Source organism: Gorilla gorilla, chromosome 5 (assembly GCF_029281585.2).
Source record: "Gorilla gorilla gorilla isolate KB3781 chromosome 5, NHGRI_mGorGor1-v2.1_pri, whole genome shotgun sequence".
Taxonomy (NCBI): domain Eukaryota; kingdom Metazoa; phylum Chordata; class Mammalia; order Primates; family Hominidae; genus Gorilla; species Gorilla gorilla.
In genome coordinates, this window is record NC_073229.2 from 175,952,432 (window position 1) to 175,974,701 (window position 22,270).

General features: G+C 42.3%; 1 protein-coding gene across 4 annotated transcripts in view; it reads left to right on the forward strand.

Annotated features, from left to right (window-relative positions):
- ESR1 (estrogen receptor 1) overlaps window positions 1-22,270 on the forward strand; it is a 410,427-nt gene that overhangs the window by 97,293 nt on the left and 290,864 nt on the right. For 2 of the 4 annotated variants that reach the window (XM_055390891.2, XM_055390896.2), the window contains exons 1-2: window positions 16,600-16,758; window positions 18,766-19,287. In XM_055390891.2, coding sequence (XP_055246866.1) covers window positions 18,836-19,287 — 452 coding nt within the window. In that variant the 5' untranslated portion in view covers window positions 16,600-16,758; window positions 18,766-18,835. Of the gene's footprint in view, window positions 1-16,599; window positions 16,759-18,765; window positions 19,288-22,270 lie in introns of those variants that run through there. The other 2 variants (XM_055390889.2, XM_055390895.2) reach the window with 1 other exon arrangement.

Consider the following 22,270-nt stretch of genomic DNA (forward strand, 5'->3'; position numbering starts at 1 on the left):
TGACACAAGTTTACCTATGAAACAAACCTGCACGTGTACCCCTGAACTTAAAATAAAAGTTAAAAAAAAACCCCAAAAGGTGAAGTGTTGGCGAGGATGTGGAGAAAAGGGAACCCTTATTACACAATTAGTGGGAATGTAAATTAGTACAGCCATTTTGGAAAATAGCCAGGGAAAAATTTTTTATTGAGTCAGATGATGTTACCTTACAGCAATAGCTTCCAAAGGGGGTGTCCTGAATAGTAGAACTTCTCTTTACATTTTCAAACCTCATCTTTTTACTTTCTGATTTTGAGTTTCATAATGAACATGTATCAATACAATAGCACACTATGTATTTTATAAATGAACAAATATGGGAAAAATAAGATATGTTCACTTTCCTGGCTGACCCCAGTTAGTCTAAACTATCAGTTACGGGATCCATTTGTTCTAAATATTGAAGGCATTGTTCGGGGGGTGGGGAGGGTGAATGATAGACGCAAATTCCTTGAAGGAATGGAAATGTGACTACTATGCTGAAAAGCAGGACCCATGGAGTATAAATAGAGTATTCACTGTGCTTTTACATTTGTTTCCCTGGAGGAAACGTAAAACAAATCTCAAGACTTTCTGGTCATTTCCAAGTCATAAACGGCCACTAGTCACCAATTTATATAACCAGCCCAATGTAAATATCAAACGTGTGAGTTTCATTTCATCTCACAACTCCTCCCCTTTCCCAGTTCTGGCCCCATACAAGCCCGCTGCCTGCAGTGGGATGGAGGAAGATGGTTTCTTTTTCCTTCCCTCCCATTTATTTGTCTTTGTGCATCTTAAAGCCAGCCTGAATTTCTACTCCCTACAAGGTTGAAGTGGGTGGGTCAGGAGGTGGGGAGAGAGCTAAGGAACGTTGGCGTGAGTTGTTGTTGTGTTTGAGTCTGGAAGGTGTTGGGAGCTGCCCCACCTCACTCAGGGCCTCATCTATGGGCTCTTCGGATAACCCCCATGCTCTAGCACTGGGATCTTGCCCTGTGGATCCCTCCATGCAGGTGGCACCACACCCTCTGGCTGGTTGTGATGGGCCTTCTCAGCTTTGAGAATTAGCAACACACTTCCTATTGAAGTCAGCTGTCCCTGTGGGTAGCCCACTTGGGCTGGATGCAAACTGAACCTGCACTGATTCTCTCTTGCATGTGGCCCACATGAGCTCCATTTTCCTCCGCAAACTTGGGGTGCACAGCCCCACGACGACACAGACACCTTTTCTTGCATGCCACCAAAGTGGTGGGCCAGAGTTCTCTTATCCTGAAGATTTTCAGGTGTCACCACGTCCACCAATTCTTAGCAGACATGAATCAATACTTCCATGGGTTTTGGTGAAGCCCTTTTCCCTGGGCTGCAGATGAGGGCAGCCATGTCCTGTCTCTTCCACCTGTTGTGGAAGGGGTTCATGGCAAACATCTCCGAACATCCTCTAATTTCCCAATTCTTGATCCTTTCGTATGCTTGATGTGTGACAGAGAAGAGTGAAAAACGCTTCTCGCTGCTTTTTTTTTTTTTTAATCCCACATGGTGACCTTAGACTTTACTTTGGAATGTGCCATTTAATATCTGGGGACCTCAGCCCAACACAGGGACTAAATAGCTCTGTTTGAACATTTTGTTTATATACATACATTCATTTGACCAAATGAACATGTTCCAGCTTTTTTAACCCTTGCCCAGCAAATCACTTAATTCAGTTAATAAAAAGACTAAAATAATGAGGCCAACCTTATTGGCCACGAACATCTATTGGGTATTCCTAAATTGATCCCTGAGTTAATCTCCACCTTTAAGGAGTTTATAATTTTATTTGGCAAATTGATGTTATAATGAAATTTCTGGGCATGAAAAAAACCTAACTGTAATGTTGGATAGTGTGAGTTTTCCCAAAAGTACCAGTATAAGCAATAAATGCTATAACTGATCATGAATTGTTTACAGTGATTGAGTAGAATCATTGCATCTGGTCATGAATAGAAAGAGCAACTCCCAGACGGCTGGTCTGCTGCCAGGTGTGCAGTTTTAGGGGTCTCCACACTCATTCTATTCACATCTTTTGACTTTATCAGCTGTGTGGTGGATCTGTGGTTACAGGCTGATGTGGTTTGGCTGTGACCTCACTCAAATCTCATCTTGAATTGTAGCTCCCATAATTCCCACGTGTCATGGGAGGGATCCAGTCGGAGGTAATTGAATCACTGGGGCGGGTCTCTCCCGTGCTGTTCTCGTGGTAATGAATAAGTCTCACGAGATCTGATGGTTTTATAAATGGGAGTTCTCTTTCACGAGCTCTCTTGCCTGCCGCCATGTAAGAAGCCCCTTTGCTCTTCCTTTGTCTTCTGCCATGATTGTGAGGCCTTCCCAGCCGTGTGGAACTGTGAGTCCATTAAACCTCTTTCCTTTATAAATTACCCAGTCTTGGATATGTCTTTATTAGCAGTGTGAAAATGGACTAATACATGAGCCACATTGTTACAGAGTTTCTGAAGGTCATTAAGAGGAGAAGTCCATGCTGTGGGCTGAGCTGGGACTCAAGAATCTCAAAGGAGAGCCAGTGCAATCAACACGAAGGGCCCATCTTGAACTCCTAAGGCAGGGCAGGGCTGGGTCTTATGGAGACATGTGGCTTTCAGGTAATCCAGTGAGCACCTGTGTTTTCCTCCTGTAATTCTTGAGGAATGGATATTGTTCTATATTTCAGATAGTATAATAATAAATACCTGGAAAATACTGTATGACCCCAAACAACAGGTAAAATGTCAAAAAAACGTTTTATCTACACAAAGTTAGACAACAAGTTCAAATAATCTTATCCATTTATTCATTCTCTTCCAATACAATCATGTATCATTTAATGATGGGGATGAGTTTGGAGGAAGGTGTTGTTAGGAGATTTTGTCATGGTGCAAACATCATCAAGTATGCTTATGCCAACCTCAGTGGTATAGCCTACTACACATCTAGGCTTGTATAGTACAGCCTGTTGCTCCTAGGCTATAAACCTGTACAGCATGTTACTGTCCTGAATACTGCGGCAACTATAAAATAATGGTAAGTATTTGTGTATCTAAACACACTTCCACATAGAAAAGGCACAGTGAAAATATGGTATAAGAGATAAAAAATGGTCCACCTGTACAAGGCACTTGCCAGAATGGAGCTTGCAGGACTGGAAGTTTCTCTGGGAGAGTCAGCGAATGGGTGATGAGTGAATGTGAAGGCCTAGGGCATTATTGTATGCTACTGTAAACTTTATAAACACTGTGCACTTAGGATACACTAAATTTATTAAAAATTTTTCTTTCTTCAATCAATAATAAATTAACATTAGCTTACTGTATTTTTTTTTTTTACTTTATAAACTTTAATTTTTTTTAGAGATAGGGTCTTGCTCTGTTGGCCAGGCTGGAGTGCAGTGGCACAATCATAGTTCACTACAACATTGAACTCCTAGGCTTAAGCAATCCTCACACCTCAGCCTCCTGAGTAGCTGGTACTGCAGACGTACACTACTGCACCCAGCTAATTTTTAAATTTTTTGTAGCGACTGGGTTCTGCTATGTTGACCGGGCTGGTCTTGAACTCCTGACTCAAGCAATCCTCCTGCCTCAGCCTCCCAGCATGCTGGGATTATAGGTGTGAGCTACTGCACTTGGCCTAAACTTTAATTTTTAAAATCTTCTTGATTGTTTTATAATAACACTTAGTTTGAAACACAAACACATTGTACAGCTGTACAAAAATGTTTTCTTTCTTTACATCCTTATTCTATAAGCTTTTTTTCTGTTTAAGTTTTTAAAAATGCTTTAGTCTGAGTGTGCTGGCTCACGCCTGTAATCCCAGCACTCTGGGAGGCCGAGGTGGGCAGATCACGAGGTCAGGAGATCGAGACCATCCTGGCTAACACGGTGAAACCCTGTCTCTACTAAAAATACAAAAAAAATTAGCCGGGCATGGTGGTGTGCACCTGTAGTCCCAGCTACTCGGGCGGCTGAGGCAGGAGAATGGCATGAACCCAGGAGGCGGAGCTTGCAGTGAGCTGAGTTTGCACCACTTCACTCCAGCCTGGGTGACAGAACGAGACTCTGTCTCAAAAAAAAAAAAAAGTTTTAAACTTTTTTAAAAAATCAAAGTCACAGACACATGCATTAGCCTAGGCCTACCCAGGGTCAGGATCATCAATGTCACTGTCTTCCCCTTCCACATCTTGTCCCACTGGAAAGTCCTCAGGGGCAGTAACACCCCTGGAGCTGTCATCTCCTCTGATAATAATATGGGCTTCTGGAAGACCTCCAGAAGGACCTGCCTCCTGCCTAATGTTGTTTTACAGGTAATATTTTTTTATAGTAGAAGGAGTACACTAAAACAATGATAAAAACTGTAGTAAAGTAAATATATAAATTAGTCATATAGTCATTTATTATCATAATCATTATGTACTGTACGTAATTGTATTGCTAGACTTTTATACAACTGGTGGCACAATAGGTTTGCTTACACCAGCATCACCACACACGTGAGTAATGTGTTGTGCTGTGACATTAGGACAGCTACAATGTCAGGAGGCAATAGGAATTTTTCAGCTCCATTATAACCTTACAAGACCACTGTCATATCTGCAGTACAAAACATCATTATGTGGTGCATGACTATATTTACTGAGCACCAAATATGTGCCTAGGCAGTGTGCTAGGGGCTGGAAGTGACCTCAAAGTCTAGTAAAAAAACCACAACAGTAAAACAATATGTGTAATTCAAAGTGACATATCCTGTAATAGCTGGTTGCCTACCTGCTCCCCAGAGAGAAATTAAACCTGCTTGCTTAACTTATTAATTTTATATTCATGTACTTGCAATATAAAAACATGTTTTAAAACCTATTAGGAGAATAGGATGTCTTCTGTAGTGATAGGCTATTTAATGTTCTCTTCACTGAGTTCTAAAAAAATCGTGATCGAGTGTAACAAAATGGGGAAGGGAGGGTGAGTGTAAACTCTCCTTTGATGTCTATGCTGTGGATCAGAAAACTCATGAATATGTTAACAATTGGATTTTCTCCTAATATGAAAACAACTCTTTGGCTTCTTTTGCAAATGTGAAAAGTTAACCATAAATATAAGACCTTTTCTTTCCACTAAAACTAGGGCACAATCATTGTTTTCTTCTTATTGGAGTCCAAATGGGTTTCCATAATCTTCAGATCTAGTAGTTGTATTTATCGATGACATAAATGGAAAGACTAAAAGATAAAGTTAAGAAAAATTCAGTGGCTTATGGCTTCAACTCTACTGATAATTTTGTATATAAAGGGATCCTAAATTAGACTGTACACACATTTGCCATTTGAGTTCCAAGCATTTTAGCAATAGATCAAAAGATCTTAATGCCTGATAGTTGAAAGATTACTTCCAAATTTTTTTTATTTTTGTGAAAGCCAAAGTCCTTTTCTCAACATGACAGTCACAATTTTGTCAACAATCTACCAGTTATTTACAAAGGTTTAAAATCTGATAATAGATATTTACTTGGACTATACAATGTCTCAGTGGGAGCAATAGATGGTTTACAATGGGTCTGAAAATGTTGTGAAACATTCAAAACTGGCATTGCAACAATTCATTTCCAAAAACACACTAGACTTGTGAGTTTTTGGTTTTTAAGTTTATATAGCTTGCTTCTGGTGTTAACGTTCTCCACACCTAAGGTGCCAACATGCATGGCTACTCTTTGTCCCCAGAGAAACATTGCTAATTTGTACCAAATTTCAATGATGTGTCAAGCAAACTGTCATTTTGGAATGATAGTAAGCACGCCTTCAACAACAGCTCTTTATTTCGCCCAAAACCTTTGGGCCACACAATTCTGACCTTTATCACACTCTCAGTACCTTTCATTCATTATTAGCTTGTGCTTCTGGGGCCCCGGGAATTGTCAACTACGGTCAGAATAATGGAGCAAAATAGCAAGAAGAACTTGCGTTTCCTACATCATTGCATTTAATCTTTGCAACAACTCTTTGAGGTGGAAATTGCCCCAATTTTATAGATTCAGCTTAAAGACCTTGATTTGTCCAAGATCACACAACCACTAGGAGGTATAATGTTCAAACAAAAATGTCTGAAAAGAGCTGGGTGTGGTGGATCATGCCGGTAATCCCAGCACGTTGGGAGGCTGAGGTGGGGGGATCACCTGAGGTCAGGAGTTTGAAACCAGCCTGGGCAACATGGCAAAACCCCGCCTCTACTAAAAATACAAAAATTAGCTGGGTGTGGTGATGCATACATGTAATCCCAGCTACTTGGGAGACTGAGGCACGAGAATCGAATGAACCCTGTGAGGCAGAGGTTGCAGTGAGCTGAGATCGCACCACTGCACTCCAGCCCGGGCGGCAGAGTGAGACTCCATCTCCAAAAAAAAAAAAAAAATCTGGAAAGATAGATTACTTGGCCTCAATCATAGTAAAAAAGTGTCAGTTAAAACTGCATGGACAGATACTATTTTGAAAAGCATCAAAAAGTTCGAAGATCCATCATATCTGTAAGGCTATGGGAGTTTAAATTGCACAGGCGTTATGAAGGCATTTGGTTACATCTACCAAAATTAACATTGCACATATTTACTCATGTGCAAATTGACTTATGTACAATTTACTAATTGTAGCATTGTTGATAATTGTAAAATATTAGGAACACACCTAATTGCCATTAATGGGGAACTGGTAAAATAAACTAGAATTCCTCTGTGCATGGAATACTATGCAGTCATCAAAAATGACGAAGATGTGGCCGGGTGCGGTGGCTCACGCCTGTAATCCAGCACTTTGGGAGGCCGAGGTGGGTGGATCATGAGGTCAGGAGATCAAAATCATCCTGGCTAACACAGTGAAACCCCATCTCTACTAAACATACAAAAAAAAAACAAACAAACACAATTAGCCAGGCATGGTGGCGGGTGCCTGTAGTCCCAGCTACTCAGGAGGCTGAGGCAGGAGAATGGCGTGAACCCGGGAGGCAGAGCTTGCAGTGAGCCGAGATTGGGCCACTGCACTCCAGCCTGGGTGACAGAGTGAGACTCTGTCTCAAAAAAAAAAAAGAAAACAGAACAAAACAAAAAATGAGGAAGATGTTTATTTAGTGAAATAGAAAGATATCCAAGATATATTGCTAATAAAAAAAAAAACATGGCACGAATAAGGTGCATGTTACTATCCAGGTCTTTTAAAAAGGGGTGTGGAAGAATGTGTGTGTGTGTTTTCTTCAAAATGTGTAGAACATCTCTGGAAGGAAATTTAAAAACTGGTGACCTCAGCTGTCTCCAGAGAGGGAAAATTGGTGGGTTGCAGGCAGAGGTGAAAGATTTTCCCACTATGGCTTTGAAAATATCTTTTCAAGTTTAAAGCACCAACTGCATTATATATCAAGAGTAAATAAAATACAATTTTAAAATGAAATGGCATCTGTAAAACACTTGATAGATGTTCAGTTAACAGCCATCAGGATTTATTAGTAATTGTGGTTTTTGCCATTAAAAGTAATTTTAAAAGTAATGGTTTTGCCATTAGTTTTAATGACAAAAACCACAATTAGTTTTGCACCAACCAAATACCTTATGCTTCTGGTGAGGGCTCAGAAGAGAGTTAATAAGTAAAGAACACTAGAAAGGATGTTTAATATTATTTCCCTTTTTAAAACTGGTGGTTGTCAAACCAGTCTGAATGAAAAGTCTCCAGAACTGGTGATCATGTTCACATAGCAGTAGTTTGGAGTCAACAGAAATCATCTTCACCATCAAACTAGCTCCGAAAGAGGCCGAGCCAATCTAGTTCCCTTGGCCAACCACCTTCCTCCCAACCTATACGTTGGGGTGATCCACTACAAAGCTCTCAAGAGTATACACAATGCTACTACAGTCATTGTGAGTGAGAGCTGAAGGGAGCATAGGCTAGGACTCATGAGATTATAGTTCAGAGTTTCTACTGTAATTCCTTTCAGCAAAGTGAAGAGCATGTCACTGGGGTTACAAGTGTCACTGGCTACTTAGCTAGTGCTAGATTACCCAAAAAAGTAACCGGGTCTCATGGGCAGAGGTGGAAAAGTCTGTTAAGCACATAGTGAAGGATGAATCTGGGCTGATTGGAAAACATTTGTTTGAATGAATGTAGCATTTATTTCCAAGAATAAGCATGTCCAGACTGATTGAGCAAGAGTTATATTTAGTTCAGTCGTTCTGATGTCCATTTTGAGAAAGCTAAACCAGCATGCCAGAAGGGGTCAAAGATCACATTTTGCATGAAAGAAAAGCCAATGGAAATGGGACTGTTAGACTTAAACTTTTGGGTATTTTACACTAGGACTTAGAAAGGACTTTATTCCTTTTTATATTTTCTGTCTCTAGCATTGCAAGTAGCAAGAGAGTGAATTTTTGGTATTTGGAATACTCTCTCCTCATTTTTCCTTTGGGAAAATCATTAGCCTATTTGATTTGACTGCTGTTGAATATGTTCCATGACATCCATAAGTCTACCTTCAGGCATTGCTTGTGCTTGTTTATTACATATGATTAATTGCTTACATAAGAACAATGATGATCCCTGCAGGGGGAGGAGGGATGTGAAGAACAACTTACTTAGGCATTCCAGGGGCTAACAAGGGATGGTTTGATACAGCTCATTCTTGTTTTGAATCTTCATGCCTCTTGAGAAAGAAAGGAGCAGAATATGCTTTGCAGGGCGCTATGTCCTCCCAGGTCCTATGTTTTCTTTTTTGTATTTTATCAGTTCTCTACGTAAGGATTTTCTCAGTTTAATATAATTTCCATTTTTAAAATTCAAATACCTACATATGAGGTGGGAATGGAAATTAATCAGATGCATTCCTATAAACTGCAGACTGAAATTAAGACCTTGAGCAAACTGGCATTTTGATGACTTGAGGATTCAGCGGGTGGGACAGTTGTACATCTTGAACTCTGGGTACACTGCCGAAAGCGAGGCCTGAGAAGGCTGTGTTGAGGAAGGAGTGTCAGCGACTGAGCCTGTTGGAAAGGGAGGCTGAGAGAGATGAGGACACATATGTAAGGGAGAACACATTGGCTGGCCAGGTGTTTTTTTTTCTGCTGTGAGTTTTGATTAGAATTCTGGGTCTCACTAAGTGACCCATGTTGAATAGAGATTGGATAGGGCTGGCTTGGAAAGCCCTCAGTGAAGAGATGAGCTCGACAGCATGATAAGGAAGTAGATGCAAATTCAGGACAGGAAATGGAGAAGGGCAGGGTGAGAAAAGGGAACAAATTTACAATTTGTGCCATTAGCCATTTATTAGAATTTGGTATAAGAATTTGTGGAATTATTGTTTCCTTCTGGATTTATGGTACAAAAAGCTACTGGCAAGTGTCATTAAAAGTGATGTCTTTATTCAATTATCAACCAAAAGTTTTACGCTAAATTCTTTTGAGTCGTTGAATGTTTATGTTATTTCCAATAATCTTTCCAGTTCTTTTAAAAGGCTGATTTTTAGGAAGGCTAGCACTTTTTGATCACAGAATAGTTTCCCCAATGAGTATGATAGCTTCAATATCTTTCAAATTAGATTCTTTTGGAAATTGAACTGTGTCAAATCAAATAAAACAAGTAGGGTTTTTTGCTGTTATTGTTAAAGGTATTATATTTGCAAGTTTGTACAATTTAGCAGATACAGGAAAGATTTAATTTTTTTCTTTAGCTAGAATGTTCAGTTCAAATTATACAGATATAAGCATGAGACCTAAATGAACTCTCTTCTGATGAGTAATGAATGGAAGGTAGATTACTCATTTCTTCATGTTCAAAAAGCAAATTATGTCTCTGAACACAGTTGTTTCAATGTTTTTAACTTATGTTCTCAAGCTCTTCCCATTTCTTTATCAGTGATTTGGGAATGTGAAGACAGTCTTGTTGTAGTTTCCAAAGATTTAGGCATTTTTGAGACTCTAAGAATAGTTCATTGAGCCACCAATTAGTCCCTTAATTTTATTTAAGCTGAGCAAGGCCCACACTAAAAGTCAGAAGAATGCGGCATCTACCCAGAGAGGCTGAGGGTGGGATAGAAAGAAGGAGGCACTCCAAGTTTGGAGACACAGATTCTAGTCCAGTTCCTCAAGCTGCATGACCTTCAGCAAGTCTCCTGTGTTGCTCAGGGCCCCAGTTTCTTTATAAGTGCAATGAAGAGTTTGGACTCAACAACTTATAAAGAAACATTCATTCTAATTGTCTATTATGTGAAAAGAATGTGAGTTGTTCTAGAAAATATGAATCTGCTCCCCAATTGTCCTCCAAGCTCTGGTTCTAAATTTCAGTTATTATAGTTACTTCTTTCGAGTAAATCATTGAGGAAGTCAGTTAATGCAGAGATGATGTCTGGAAGGAGTTTACAAGTTCATTGTTCAAATAGTATTTGTTGGGGGCCAACTACAACTACACATCAGGGATTGTGCTCACATTGGACTAGTGTCTTTGGAAAACAGAGTCCTTGTGTGCCCTTTTTGAATTTACAGGCCAACTTGGGGAAGCAGAGAGACAAATAGGAAATCCAACAGCATGATAAGTAGTATAATGAGAATGTTTAGGGAGATACGAGCATTTATAGGAGTAGCACTCAATAGGAAATCAAGGAAGGCTTCCTGGTGGCTATGATGTCTCAAGGGAGACTTGAAGCATGAGTAGGAGTATGTCAGATGAAAAGGGATGGGAGGAAGACTTCAGGTAGGGTGATTTGCTTACGTGAATATTTAGACCCAGAGAAAGTCCAGAGGGACTGAGGAACTTAAAAGAAATCCAGTATGGGAGGAGCATAGTACCTGTTGGGGAGGGTGGGGACTCTTGATAAATGAGGATAGTAATTCAAGTTCTTTGGCTCTTGAGTTACTTTTGGACAAGTTGAGCTTCAAGTAGCTAGTACATAGGAGGAGCTTAATAAATATTTATTGAATGAATGAACATGTAAGTAAAAATGTCTAATAGGTACCTGGCAAAGTGGACTTCCTAGTCAGGAAAGAGAGGTTGGTTGGAGATTTCTATTTTGAAGTTTTCAATGTATATATGAAAGTAAAAACACAAGGAGTGGTTGTGACCATCCAGGAGAAGGTATGCAGAGGAGGGAAGAGGGTCTAGGGGCTGAATCCTGGGGTACCCACACCTGAGAGGAGGGAGAGGAAGAGGGGCTCTCAGAAGAGCCTGAGCAGGAAGGGCCATTGTAATAGGACTAAACACTAAGCCCCTGAAGTCAGCTCTCTGGGGGCAGAGGTTTTTGTTCTGTTTATTTTGGGATGCCTGCTGTTGACCAGATTATGCCCCCCTACCCACCCAAATTCACATATTGAAGCCCTAACACTCAATGTGACTGTATCTGGAGATAGGGTCTTTGGGAGGTAATTATGGTTAAATGATGTTATAAGGCTGGGACCCTACACTGATAGGACTGTGGCCTTATAAAAAGAGCTCTCTCTTTTTCTGTCCTCTTCCTTCTACCTCCTCCAGGACCCACCCCAACCCCACACTGAGAAAATAAATCGCTGTTGTTTAAATCACCCAGTCCATGGTATTTTGTTATAGTAGCCTGAGCTGACCAAAACAGTTCTCCGCACTTAGAAATGGTCCTGGTAAATACAGCTAATCAATATTTTTTTGAGTGAATTGAATGAATGAGTCATTCACTGGCATGCTTATAAATGCATTACTCCCTCCACAGTGTGATTGTCATTGAGCAGGTTGGGAGAAGGGAGGAGCTCTCGCAAGCATGGAAGTCCTGGGTGCTTAGGGAGAATGGGAGGGTGCCGTGGTCACAAAATCCGAAGAAAGAGCTGAAAGGTCGAAAGGCTGAAAATGCTAAACTGCTCAAATCTCCTCTGTCTTTTTAAAAAAAAATCATTTGGCTAGGCTGGCTCTGAAATTGGGGATGGTTCTTGGTTGATTATGTGGTGTGTGTGTGTGTGTGTGTCTGTGTGTGTGTGTGTGTAAAGGCCCTTCTTAACATTAGATAGGACTATCTGAATCTAAGTGAATTTAGGCACAGTCTAGATATTGCTCTTCATAGAGAAATAATACTCTAAGCTGGCAATGAAATTCCTCAAGTAAACAACAGATAAAGGGAAGGAGAGGGACACAGTGTAACAATAATTGGAATAATTGGAATTCTTGTATCACTCATGGCACTTACAGTGAAAGTACTTTCTAAATTGTCTTCTATTACATGCAACATAGGTACATTATATAAAAAAATCCTAAAATATTGTTAAAAAGAAATTTTCCCAGAAAATGTAAGATAAAAGTTACTAAATTCTATTAAGCTTGCAAGTTAAATCCAAATCATTCATTGACTCATAATCAAGAACAGTCATGCTGCCTGAAAACCGAAAAATTCAAACTGTCTTCATCAAGTCCTGGGTGGGAAGCCAGGAAATGGGATCTGAGATCACAGGCTTTGTGAGAGTCAGGGTCTTTGGCTTGATTCTTGGTCACAAATCATGCATTTTTTTCCTTGGAGAGATAGTGGGAAAGAAAAGGCTGTTTAAAAACATGTTAAAGAATACTGATTCCATTTGGCTTCTTGTTAATGTGTACCCTTGCAGACTTGGGTAAAACTTGATCATGTTAAAAGCCATTGTACTTAAAAAGATTCATGACTAGAGTGTTAGGACAATTCTGTGGCCTTGAGGGTCCCATTGCAGCAAGAGGAGTCTGACTGAGAAGAGGATAGCTCCGTCCGTTGATGCCCAGTAACCTGCATGCCCAGCACTTTGCTGGCTGGGCCATTGGTAGGAAATGTGGTACATGCACTTCAATCTGTAAGAGATCATGGTCCAAAGAGATCATAGATTTATTTTGCCACCTGGCCCAGATGGTGATAGAAATCAGGGCAATGGTTGCCTAGAGGGGTTGGGAGTTTATTAGAATGGGACACAAAGGGAAATTTCTGGGGTGATGGAAATACTCTATACTTTCATTGGGATGATTGTTACATGGACATATCCATCTGTCAAATTCATTAAATGGTATGCTTTAGATACATGTATTTCATTGTATATAAATTTTGCCTCAAAAAACAAAAACTCAAGGTCAGGTGAAAAAAGTCCAGGAGCTAATCAAAAACCCTTAAAATAAGTGACCAAACTATTTGTGAAAATGAGCAGAAACTTAAAGGGAAATTCTTCATTATTTTTCCACATTAGAGGAAAATTGATAGTATCAGATAAATGCTCAAAAATAAGCTTCCAAACAGAGCATTTATAATCAGTACAATAATAAGTTTGAACACAGACAAACCTTCATGTCTCAGAGTGAAGGAACCATTTCTAGTAGTATAAGCTATTATGGAGATAGTTCCACATTTATTTTCTTTCATGTTTCTTTTGGAGGAATAATGTTTTTGTAAATGTAAAATGCTTTTAATGGAGCTAGAGAAGAAGCTATGTTTGGTCATAGTATTATCTGCTTACGAACTAAAAATTCAGAGCTCTCTTGTGAATCATGCTGCCAAGAATTGCAGACTTAAGCCTCGAGATTGTACGAATTTAAATTTTGACTTTATGGCCTCAGTTGGCATGAAGATACAAAGATAATCTTCTAGCAAAAACAGTTTTGAAAGACCGGGCGCAATGGCTCATGCCTATAATCCCAGCACTTTGGGAGGCTGAGGCGGGTGGATCACCTGTGGTCAGGAGTTCAGGACCAGCCTGGCCAACATGGTGAAATCCTGTCTCAACTAAACATACAAAAAAATCAGCTGGGTGTGGTGGCAGACACCTGTAATCCCAGCTACTTAGGGAGGCTGAGGCAGGAGAATCGCTTGAACCCAGGAGGCAGAGGTTGCAGTGAGCTGAGATCACACCAGTGTACTCCAGCCTGGGTGACAAAAGTGAAACTCTGTCTCAAAAAAAAAAAAATGGTAGAATGTCACATGGAAAGTTAACTTTTAGAGAGAGTAATCCAGACACCTATAATATTACATTGTCCTTTTAAGTATCTATATCAATAAATTAAGCAACATTTGTTGACTTAACATGGCCAGGGACAGTGCTGGGTGCTCATAATTCCCAAGTAATTCTAGCCAGACTTTGTCCTCAAGGAGCTTATGAGCAGCATGAGGAGATAAAAAATAGATAAATAACTCTAATTCAGGAAGAATTTGATAAATGCATGATAACTACTACTAGAATTCAGAGGAGAGGAAATTTTCTTTGAATAGAGACTAAAGGAAGGAATAATGAATGTGGTAGCATTTGGGCTGGACCTATTACAAGAGGCATGCTTTCCCCTGACAAGCCAAGAAAGTGGGGATTTAAGGTAGAAGAAAAGAAAAGCCTTGAGTTCTTGGAGTATTAAAATTTTGCTTGGCTGAAGCATAGGTTATAGTCGGAGGAGATGGACCAGGAAGGATCGTTATGGGCGGAGAGGAAGCCCTGAACTCATGGGGGAAGCTATGATTTGGGTTAAAGACAGAGCTGGGTCATGTCAAGATGGATCCTGAAGCAGTAAAAAAAATCCAAGAAAGTAAACAGGTTGCAGGGTTTAGGATGAAGTCTGGGAGGAAAGGGCAGAGTGGTCCTTAGGAGGCCGTTAGGACAGGTAAGGTAATGGGTCTCAAAGGGAGTGGCAGAAATGCAATGGAAAAAGAGAGATCGTAAAGCTAGAAGGCTCGGGAATTGCCTCTTGATTAGGTGTGGAAGGCAAGGGAAAATCAGCCCTCGAAGAAGACAGTGAGATTTTAATCTGGGTGACTGGAGAGACAGTAATGCTGGGCACAGACACGGGGAAGTTGAGGGGAACACCATGTTTGAGAATGGTGACTCATATTTGAACAAGCCAGCAATGCCCAGCAGACTGCTGGAAAAGTGGGGCTGGAGACACATTCAACGGAGGAGCCAGATCAATCTTTACCCTTCTTCACCTGAGAGAGCCAGTAAGTCATGGCTGGAACGTGTGTGTCCAGCATGAGAGGGTAGGGAGGGAAGCCAAGAGAGCTGGGAGCCCAAGAGTGAAGTTTTTGCCAAAGGCACAAGAGGAAAGTCAGCGTAGCACAGTATACTTTCCCACCCATGCTCACCAAGCCCAGGGACAAGGCTCACCAAGACGAGTTTGGAAGAGAATGCTGGAGAGAAAGTGGTTAAGAAAACTGCCTTTACTGAACTTCTTGGGCTAACTTCGATTGTAAGTCTCTGAACAATCAAAGCCTGTGAGGAGACAGCCAACCTTCTTATTCTTCCTATGTCAATAGTGAGCAATTGCAGATCCCCTTTCCTTTCCTTCTCCTTTCCCCTATTCCTCTCTCCTCCCTCCCTGAATACTCTTGCTTTTTTCTGGGACTGGTCTAGAGCATGGGTGGCCATTGTTGACCTACAGGAGGCACCAGTGTCACCAACAAAGGGTAACAGTCTTTCTTTTCAATATTTATTTATATCCAATATTTATTTTCAATACTGACTATGGAGAGAGCTCTCCTGTGCTCAAACACTGCAATATTGGGGGTCTTTCAAAGCACAAAAACATATATTTGCATGATGGCATCATTAACATTTTTATGGCTTTCTATTTCTTTTTTGTACTGGTCTCAAGAGCCACTCATAAATCTCTCAGTAACTGCATAGTGTCCCAGGGCCAGAGACAGGCCACTCCTGGCATTGTGATTAGAGTCATTTAATATCCAAGGTGGTGACTAATGTCTGGCAACAAAGGCTCCATTGGGTGTCATGTGTCCTGGGACCCTGAGCGTGGGCACTCTAGGAGCACCTCAGTATTGCGTGTTAGTACTATGGCCGAGAGAATAGTTGAGAAAGTGGTCAAGAGGTGGATCCATGTGAACGCCACTGGGAAATGAGAGACCTCTTTCCCGATCACGGTCAGTGCAACTCGAAAGCCTAAAATCAGTTTAAAACAAAGGTATCTACCTTTATCTTATGTTCATATCCTAGGCTTTTAATAATACGTATTTTTCACATGTTTACAGAAAGCAGTCAACTGAGCTATTCGTGGAAAGGTTTGTGGGTTTGGTTAACGAAGTGGAGGAGTATTACATTTCAGCTGGAAACACATCCCTAGAATGCCAAAACATTTATTCCAAAGTCTGGTTTCCTGGTGCAATCGGAGGCATGGCAATGCCTCTGTTCAGAGACTGGGGGCTAGGGCCAGTAAGGCATTTGATCCACATGTATCCCAGAAGGCTTTTATTGTTAAATTATATTCTTTTGGAAAAACCACCCATGTCCTATTTTGTAAACTTGATATCCATACACTTTTGACTGGCATTCTATTTTAGCCGTAAGACTATGATTCACAGCAAGCCTGTTTTTCCTCTTGCTTGGGGTGGCAGCAGAAAGCATAGGGTACTTTCCAGCCTCCAAGGGTAGGGGCAAAGGGGCTGGGGTTTCTCCTCCCCAGTACAGCTTTCTCTGGCTGTGCCACGCTGCTCCCTGTGAGCAGACAGCAAGTCTCCCCTCACTCCCCACTGCCATTCATCCAGCGCTGTGCAGTAGCCCAGCTGCGTGTCTGCCGGGAGGGGCTGCCAAGTGCCCTGCCTACTGGCTGCTTCCCGAATCCCTGCCATTCCACGCACAAACACATCCACACACGCTCTCTGCCTAGTTCACACACTGAGCCACTCGCACATGCGAGCACATTCCTTCCTTCCTTCTCACTCTCTCGGCCCTTGACTTCTACAAGCCCATGGAACATTTCTGGAAAGACGTTCTTGATCCAGCAGGGTAGGCTTGTTTTGATTTCTCTCTCTGTAGCTTTAGCATTTTGAGAAAGCAACTTACCTTTCTGGCTAGTGTCTGTATCCTAGCAGGGAGATGAGGATTGCTGTTCTCCATGGGGGTATGTGTGTGTCTCCTTTTTCTTTCAGGACTTGTAGGATTCTTTGTGCCATTTGCATATAATTTGGCAGGTTCAGATTTTTTAAGAGCCCTATGAAGTGCTTTTTGCATGTGTTTTAAAAAGGCATTTGAAAATTGAAAGTGTGATTTATGGAAATTAAATCATCTGTAAAAAATTGCTTTGGAAAGTAATGATTGCTGGCCATAAAGGGAAATATCTGCGATGCACCTAATGTGTTTTTAACCCTTTATTTGCTGACAATCTATAGTCATTAATGCTAAACTCGATTTTGGCTTCAGCTACATTTGCATATTGTCCAACAATGGTCTGTTTTTGTAAGAATTAGATAAAATGTATACTTGATATAAAATAGTCAAAAATGTAACTCTTAGTAACAGTAAGCTTGGCATTTAGATAGACCATGAACACTTTGTCAGATACTCTGTTGGGTGTTTGGGATAGCAATTAAAACAAAGTATTGATAGTTGTATCAGAGTCTATTAGGCTGCAGCAAAGGAAGTTTATTAAAAAGTATAAACTATCCAAGATTATAGACGCATGATATACTTCACCTATTTTTTGTCTCCTTAATATGTATATATATATATATATACATATATGTGTGTGTGTATGTGCGTGTGCATGCTTAACTTTTAATTCAGTTAAAAACTTTTTTCTATTTGTTTTTCATCTGGATATTTGATTCTGCATATCCTAGCCCAAGTGAACCGAGAAGATCGAGTTGTAGGACTAAAGGATAGACATGCAGAAATGCATTTTAAAAATCTGTTAGCTGGACCAGACCGACAATGTAACATAATTGCCAAAGCTTTGGTTCATGACCTGAGGTTATGTTTGGTATGAAAAGGTCACATTTTATATTCAGTTTTCTGAAGTTTTGGTTGCATAACCAACCTGTGGAAGGCATGAACACCCATGTGCGCCCTAACCAAAGGTTTTTCTGAATCATCCTTCACATGAGAATTCCTAATGGGACCAAGTACAGTACTGTGGTCCAACATAAACACACAAGTCAGGCTGAGAGAATCTCAGAAGGTTGTGGAAGGGTCTACTTTGGGAGCATTTTGCAGAGGAAGAAACTGAGGTCCTGGCAGGTTGCATTCTCCTGATGGCAAAATGCAGCTCTTCCTATATGTATACCCTGAATCTCCGCCCCCTTCCCCTCAGATGCCCCCTGTCAGTTCCCCCAGCTGCTAAATATAGCTGTCTGTGGCTGGCTGCGTATGCAACCGCACACCCCATTCTATCTGCCCTATCTCGGTTACAGTGTAGTCCTCCCCAGGGTCATCCTATGTACACACTACGTATTTCTAGCCAACGAGGAGGGGGAATCAAACAGAAAGAGAGACAAACAGAGATATATCGGAGTCTGGCACGGGGCACATAAGGCAGCACATTAGAGAAAGCCGGCCCCTGGATTCGTCTTTCGAGTTTATTTTAAGCCCAGTCTTCCCTGGGCCACCTTTAGCTGATCCTCGTGCGCCCCCGCCCCCTGGCCGTGAAACTCAGCCTCTATCCAGCAGCGACGACAAGTAAAGTAAAGTTCAGGGAAGCTGCTCTTTGGGATCGCTCCAAATCGAGTTGTGCCTGGAGTGATGTTTAAGCCAATGTCAGGGCAAGGCAACAGTCCCTGGCCGTCCTCCAGCACCTTTGTAATGCATATGAGCTCGGGAGACCAGTACTTAAAGTTGGAGGCCCGGGAGCCCAGGAGCTGGCGGAGGGCGTTCGTCCTGGGACTGCACTTGCTCCCTGTCGGGTCGCCCGGCTTCACCGGACCCGCAGGCTCCCGGGGCAGGGCCGGGGCCAGAGCTCGCGTGTCGGCGGGACATGCGCTGCGTCGCCTCTAACCTCGGGCTGTGCTCTTTTTCCAGGTGGCCCGCCGGCTTCTGAGCCTTCTGCCCTGCGGGGACACGGTCTGCACCCTGCCCGCGGCCACGGACCATGACCATGACCCTCCACACCAAAGCATCCGGGATGGCCCTACTGCATCAGATCCAAGGGAACGAGCTGGAGCCCCTGAACCGTCCGCAGCTCAAGATCCCCCTGGAGCGGCCCCTGGGCGAGGTGTACGTGGACAGCAGCAAGCCCGCCGTGTACAACTACCCCGAGGGCGCCGCCTACGAGTTCAACGCCGCGGCCGCCGCCAACGCGCAGGTCTACGGTCAGACCGGCCTCCCCTACGGCCCCGGGTCTGAGGCTGCGGCGTTCGGCTCCAACGGCCTGGGGGGTTTCCCCCCACTCAACAGCGTGTCTCCGAGCCCGCTGATGCTACTGCACCCGCCGCCGCAGCTGTCGCCTTTCCTGCAGCCCCACGGCCAGCAGGTGCCCTACTACCTGGAGAACGAGCCCAGCGGCTACACGGTGCGCGAGGCCGGCCCGCCGGCATTCTACAGGTACCCGCGCCCGCGCCGCCCGTCGGGGTGGCCGCCGCGCCCGGCAGGAGGGAGGGAGGGAGGGAGAAGGGGGAGCCGAGGGAGCTGCGGGAGCTGCGGGAGCCGCGGGACGCGCGACCCGAGGGTGCGCGCAGGGAGCCCGGGGCGCGCGGCCCAGCCCGGGGTTTCTGCGTGCAGCCCGCGCTGCGTTCAGAGTCAAGTTCTCTCGCCGGGCAGCTGAAAAAAACGTGCTCGCCACCCACTTACCGTCCGTGCGAGAGGCAGACCCGAAAGCCCGGGCTTCCTAACAAAACACACGTTGGAAAACCAGACAAAGCAGCAGTTATTTGTGGGGGAAAACACCTCCAGGCAAATAAACACGGGGCGCTTTGAGTCACTTGGGAAGGTCTCGCTCTTGGCATTTAAAGTTGGGGGTGTTTGGAGTTAGCAGAGCTCGGCAGAGTTTCATTTATCCTTTTAATGTTTTTGTTTAATGTGCTCCCCAAATTTCCTTTCATCTAGACTATTTGATTGGAAATATGTCAGCTATGATGATGACTTTCTGGGAAGCGATTCCTGTCACCCGCTTTCCCCTCCTCCCCACCCCACGTCCTGGGGCTTTAGAGAGCGATTGGGAGTTGAATGGGTCTGATTTCGGAGTTAGCTGGCTGAGTCCGCGATGGAGCGGATTGCTGGCATGTGACTTCTGACAGCCGGAAATTTGTAGGTGTCCCGCGAGTTTAAAACAAGCCATATGGAAGCACAAGTGCTTAAAAATAATCTCCTGCCAGCCCAGTGACGAGCCTGTCCCACCCGGGGAGAATGCCCCGGAGTGGCGTGCGGGTCAGCCAGGGTCTGCGCCTCGCAGCCACTGTGGAAGGAGCGCGGCCGGTCCAGGACACAGGAGACCACTTTGTGACTTCAATGGCGAAGGTTGTGTGTCCTCATTTTAATTTTTTTTCCCGACAAGAATTGTTCTTTCTCCCTCTCCTCTCCCTCCCATTTTCTCTTGCCCAGTTTCTCCTTTTGTTTTTTGTTTTCCTGATGGGCCTGCAGAGGGATTAGGTGGGCGCTTCTGGTGAACACCTTCCTAGGTGGCCACAGGACAGGTGTACCCCGGACTGGGTTTGGAAGCTTCAGGGCGCCACATGGCTGGGTCCTGAATTAGGCATTTCCCAACTGTACACTGGTATCCGGACTGGTGTCCCTATATCTTTCTGCCTTGTAAGCCGTGGACCAGTTTTTGTTCAGTATTCTGTTTCCAGGGATATTTATAGCAGAAGGAAGGGGACTAAAGTGCAGTTTGGCCGCAGAGGACACTGAAGGGCAGATTCTGGGGGTATTCAGCGTGCATCTTCAGCCGCCTTAGAGAAATTTAGAGCATCCCACAGCCACGCAGATCCAAGCTGTCTTTACTCAAAAGACAAACAATGAACAAAACTTTTAAAAGTTGGCATATTTCAAATTAATTTTACTTGTTTTAATTTAGGGTTAAAACAGAGAAAAAGGATTTCTTCTGCCCACCTTTTTTTTTTTTTTAAATGGAAGAACAAAGTACAGCGATTAAGTCTAATTCCACACAACATTTAAAACTGCTTGATGTGAAGGAAGGCACTGGTATGATGTGAATTCCATAACCTTATGATGGACTCCAGAAACCATTTTCTTCCCTATTTAATTTTCAGTTCTTTTATTGCAAATTAATGCTGCTGAATTTCAATGGGCACTAATGAGACTGCTCCTTGGTAGATTATTTACTGCCTTGCTAATAATTACAAAGTGAACCTGGTCAAATACAGAGGGGATCGCATCTTATTCAAAATTGTTCATCATCCCAGTGATAAGTGGTATCAGTGTAATATGCCCTATCTTACACTTTTTGCATTACATGATATTCAAACACTCTTAGAATAATAAAAAAAGAGACAAGGAACTTAAAAATTAAAAAAAAACTTGCACAAATGGGACTCTGTGTGGAAATTCAGTTTTAGAATGATTTTTCCTGTGTTTTATTTCCCGGATTATCTTTCCTCTTTTGTTAGAATTCTGCCTGTTATTATCCAGCAAGGAAAAGAATCATCTATGCAAGTGCTTCATATGGACAGATATTATTTAGTATTTTTCCCCTCTCAGTTTTTCTGCTTAAATGACTCTGGGTATAAAGGAAAGGATTGATTGGGCTCTTTTAGGAAACTTTAAGTTTCTTAAGTAGTTCTCAAAAGTTTTGGGGCTGAAAGCAGTGTTTTCAAACTGCTTGTCATGACCCAGAGGGTCATGAAATCAGTTTAGTGAGTCTAGAATATTTTTTAAAAGGACTAAAATGGAAAGGAATATAATAGAAAATATCAGAGTGCATGGTATTTTGTAAGGATAAGTTTTGTTTCCTGAAAATCTGTTTTAATTATATGTGCTTCTGTGTGCTGATTGTGATGTAAAATGTATTTCTTACTGTGGATTGAATTCAAAGAAAAAATTAGAAAGCTAATGGCCTAAAATATTATATGTTCAGTAGAAAACAAAAAATTCAGGCAAGTAGCTGGTTGTTTTTACCTATACAAATCAAAAGGCTATTTTGATTGTCTTCATTTTCCCCTTATAAATTAGGTTGGTGTCTTTAGTCAGTTAGGCTAAGTTTTACTATCTGATTTTTAACTTTTCTATTGTAGAATGGTGCTGTCATGTGGACTGTCCTCCCGAGTGTCCCACTGGATGTTCAGAGAATTTATGTGAAGGTCACGTCATTTAGCATTGAGATGCTGTGGTTACCTTCTTCCATTTCTTCCATAATATGCAGCCACATCTATGTGTGAAGAAATGTAATAGATAAAATTTCTCTGGGCGCATAATAATGTGAGAAAGATTGTCACATGTCCCAGCAAATTGTTATTAATATAAATTTGTTACTTGGCAAGCTGAGATTTTGCAAGATGTTACTCAAAATTTCACGATGAAGGAAACAGGGAGTCATCTTATCCTGGGTTCCTTTTTTAGATTTCAAACAACT